The sequence below is a fragment of the Archocentrus centrarchus genome, chromosome 19 (genome assembly GCF_007364275.1).
Source record: "Archocentrus centrarchus isolate MPI-CPG fArcCen1 chromosome 19, fArcCen1, whole genome shotgun sequence".
Classification (NCBI taxonomy): Eukaryota; Metazoa; Chordata; class Actinopteri; order Cichliformes; family Cichlidae; genus Archocentrus; species Archocentrus centrarchus.
Genome location: NC_044364.1, coordinates 16,549,961 through 16,552,888, shown reverse-complemented (window position 1 = coordinate 16,552,888; position 2,928 = coordinate 16,549,961). Strand labels below are relative to the sequence as shown.

The following is a 2,928-nucleotide window of genomic DNA, read 5'->3' as shown; positions in this document are numbered from 1 at the left end:
ATATATATATATATATGTGTGTGTGTGTGTTTCTTTTTGTTTGTTTGTTTGTTTGTACATTTGGGTTTTAGATCATTCCGAAAACAACAAAGCTACAGCTTTGATAAATCCCTTTGGGTGACACTTTGCGGACACATTTAAGGCTGAACCCACACGCGACTCATTCGCACACGTATTCGTGGTTAATAAATGCTTTACGAGACACTGTAAACATATATTGTGTCAGTTTTTTTTTTGTTTTTTTTTCATAACAGCTGTGTTTTTCTTTTTACTGTTTATATGAAAGATATTTGGAGCCGGATTATTACAAATGACTTATAAGAATGTTACAGATGTGCTGAAATAACAGGGATGTATATTAAATAAATTTATTTATATAAAATACCAAAGACATTTATTTAGCATTAAAATGAACATGAAGAAAGACAGAGAATGACCCAGACAACACAGTACACTTTAAATAATGCAAAGGGCAAGATGACCGAAAAACAAACAAACAAACAAATAAACAAAAACAAAAACAACGGTTATTAAAATACAGACAGGAGGGATTCAGTGGTGCTGATTGTCTACAGTAAACATTTAGGAGTCCACCATGAGCCTCTAAAGGAACAACTAGACTGATTAAAGAAAAAATTAGAGAAAATGAGAGTGATTCGCTCACTGGCAGCTTTCAACCTGTAAAGGCCCTTCTTTTTAGGGGGGTCCCTGGGTTTTAGTCCAACAGGGGTCCACCGTTTGATGCCTGTTTAATTAAGTTCATGAAAAACTGGGTGAGCAGATGTGAACCAGTGATGCAGTTAAAATAAAAACGGTGGTTAAAATTCGCGATTTGTACCTGGGGACCATCAAAAAACTGAAAACAAAAATGGAAAAAGACAAAATGTTCATGTAACCTGCGCCGATGTATTCGGCTGGGGTATATTGCGTTTTATACCCCGAGCATTTATTGCAGCGCACACCCTGCAGAGTTTGTCCACATACATTCTCCTCACTGTTAACCAACACGGGGCGCCAGGCCCCCAAATGGTAATTTGTCAGACATCCAAGTCAGAGTCACTGTCCGTTACTGAGAGGAGAGTTTCTCCATCCGCGCGCTCTGTGCTCCCGTCTGGACTACAGCCTCCTCTGCTTAGTGCACGCGCTCTGTCGGAACACATACGGTGGTGCTGCAACCTGTTACTGAAGAGAAAAAGATGTCATTTAATCAACTGAATTAAAATAAAACATACTGAAAAACTGAAATTAATTTTAACCTATGAAACAAACTATTATCATATCTGTTTCTGTCAAACTGGGGTCTATCTTTGTACGGTAAGCCATTTGCACCCATTCACGCATGCTTTTCCTTTATCAACACGATGACTGACCCGCACACACACCCCGAAGCAAACTGTAGCGACAGAAAGGTGAAGAAAGACCGACCATGCCACAGGAAAACGAAAAGCTGCATGCTGCATAGACGAGCGCTTTTACGCATGAACGGCCCTTTTACGCACCCTTAGCTGTTTGTAGACTGCTGCCTAACTGAATAATAGGTATGTGCGTGAACAGTAAAGAGTTTCATTAAAGTTTGAATATAGTTGCAGTAATTTGATACTGAAAATCTCCAAAGGCAGTCGTGCATTTATTGGCGAAATCGTTCCCAAAAAACAAAGTTCCTCAACGCACCTTCCAGCATTCCAGCTGTGACGCTCAACAGACAGCTTATTTCTAGTCAAATATACTGACCTGTTTTTGGCTGCCGCCGCCCTGTCTCTCTGTCTGCGGTTTTTGAACCAGTTCCCTACTTGGGTCGGTGTCAGCCCGGTGGCATGTGCCAGCTCCCGCTTCTTTCCCGGATTAGGGTACGGGTCCTGCAGGTACCACTCTCTCAGCAGGCCCCTAGTGCGCTCTTTAAAGCAGTGTGTCTTCTGCTCTCCGTCCCAGATGGTCCTGGGTAACGGGAACTTCTTCCTCACGCGGTACTTGTCCACGGGTCCGAGTGGCCGACCCCTGAGCTTCTCCGCCTCCCGGTAGTGCGCTTCGAGCCACATCGCCTGCAGTTTAGCGTGCGAGGCGCGCGTAAAACGATGAGTCTCCAGGATGTGGTAAAGCTCACGGAAACTTCCCGTGTGGAAGGCTACCACAGCGCGAGCCCGCTGCACAGACTCGTGTTCAGAGATGGTGTCGCGGCCGTCCGCGGTCACTGGGAGTGACCAGAGGAAGCGGGCCAGCCGCTCGATGTCTCCCGTCTCCTCCAGTGTCTCGCACACGCTGGCAATCTGCGCTGCAGAGAAACATAGTCCTGGGAGGGCAAGAGGAGGGCAAGTCGCGGAAGGATCATCCGGAGACTGAGAGCGTGCCAGGACAGGGGACCCATCCGTAAAGTGCGGCAGGAGGAGGCGGGAGGCTGAGAAAAAGTCGAGAGGCGACCTGAAAACCATCTGGATCGCAGAATGAAGCTAAAAGTGAGGCGGAATGCGTTCTGGGAACCGTCTGACAGAAATCTGCTGAAAGCAGATTATTAAACTCACCTGGGAGCCAGGGAGGGAAACTGAATCTGACTCCTCATTGGACACCCAGGGGCTGATGCGGGGTTGTCAAGGCAGCACTGTCAATCAAACGCAGCGGGCTGATCTCTGACTTTATACACACAAGCTGAACAGATGAAGTCTCTTCAGTTGCGTTTGTAATGTGAACAATTCATTCTGTTTTGTCCCTGTAAACGAAGGTTACATTGCAAAAACAAAGACCAAAAACAGCATCTCATTTCCGCTTTTTTTTAATCTACCAGTAGCCTCCATTTTTCAGTGATTCTGAATTTCCTTGTACTGCATTGTTGTAATGTAAACACCTTCATGTTTGCAAGCTCTATGGCAACAGAGCAATTATGACAGTTTGCAAAGAAAGGGGCATGACTCTGATGACTGCTCTGAGTGATGCTCT

At 45.3% G+C, this 2,928-nt stretch overlaps 1 protein-coding gene across 1 annotated transcript; it reads right to left on the bottom strand.

The window, feature by feature from the left end:
• Window positions 1–432: 432 nt before the first annotated feature.
• On the bottom strand, window positions 433–2,466 carry six3b (SIX homeobox 3b). The gene is made up of 2 exons (XM_030755042.1): window positions 1,732–2,466; window positions 433–1,182 (listed from the first exon to the last, which is right to left on the bottom strand). The coding sequence occupies exons 1-2, from the start codon at window positions 2,424–2,426 to the stop codon at window positions 1,038–1,040; spliced, it is 840 nt and encodes a 279-aa protein (XP_030610902.1). The 5' UTR covers window positions 2,427–2,466; the 3' UTR covers window positions 433–1,037.
• Between the last annotated feature and the right edge of the window lie 462 nt (window positions 2,467–2,928).

Excerpts from the sequence above, each read along its gene's own strand:
- six3b (XM_030755042.1), bottom strand. The coding sequence starts at position 2,426 with ATGGTTTTCAGGTCGCCTCTCGACTTTTTCTCAGCCTCCCGCCTCCTC. Across the intron at positions 1,183-1,731 it reads GCGGCGGCAGCCAAAAACAG|TAACAGGTTGCAGCACCACC; the intron begins GTCAGTATATTT and ends TTTTCTCTTCAG.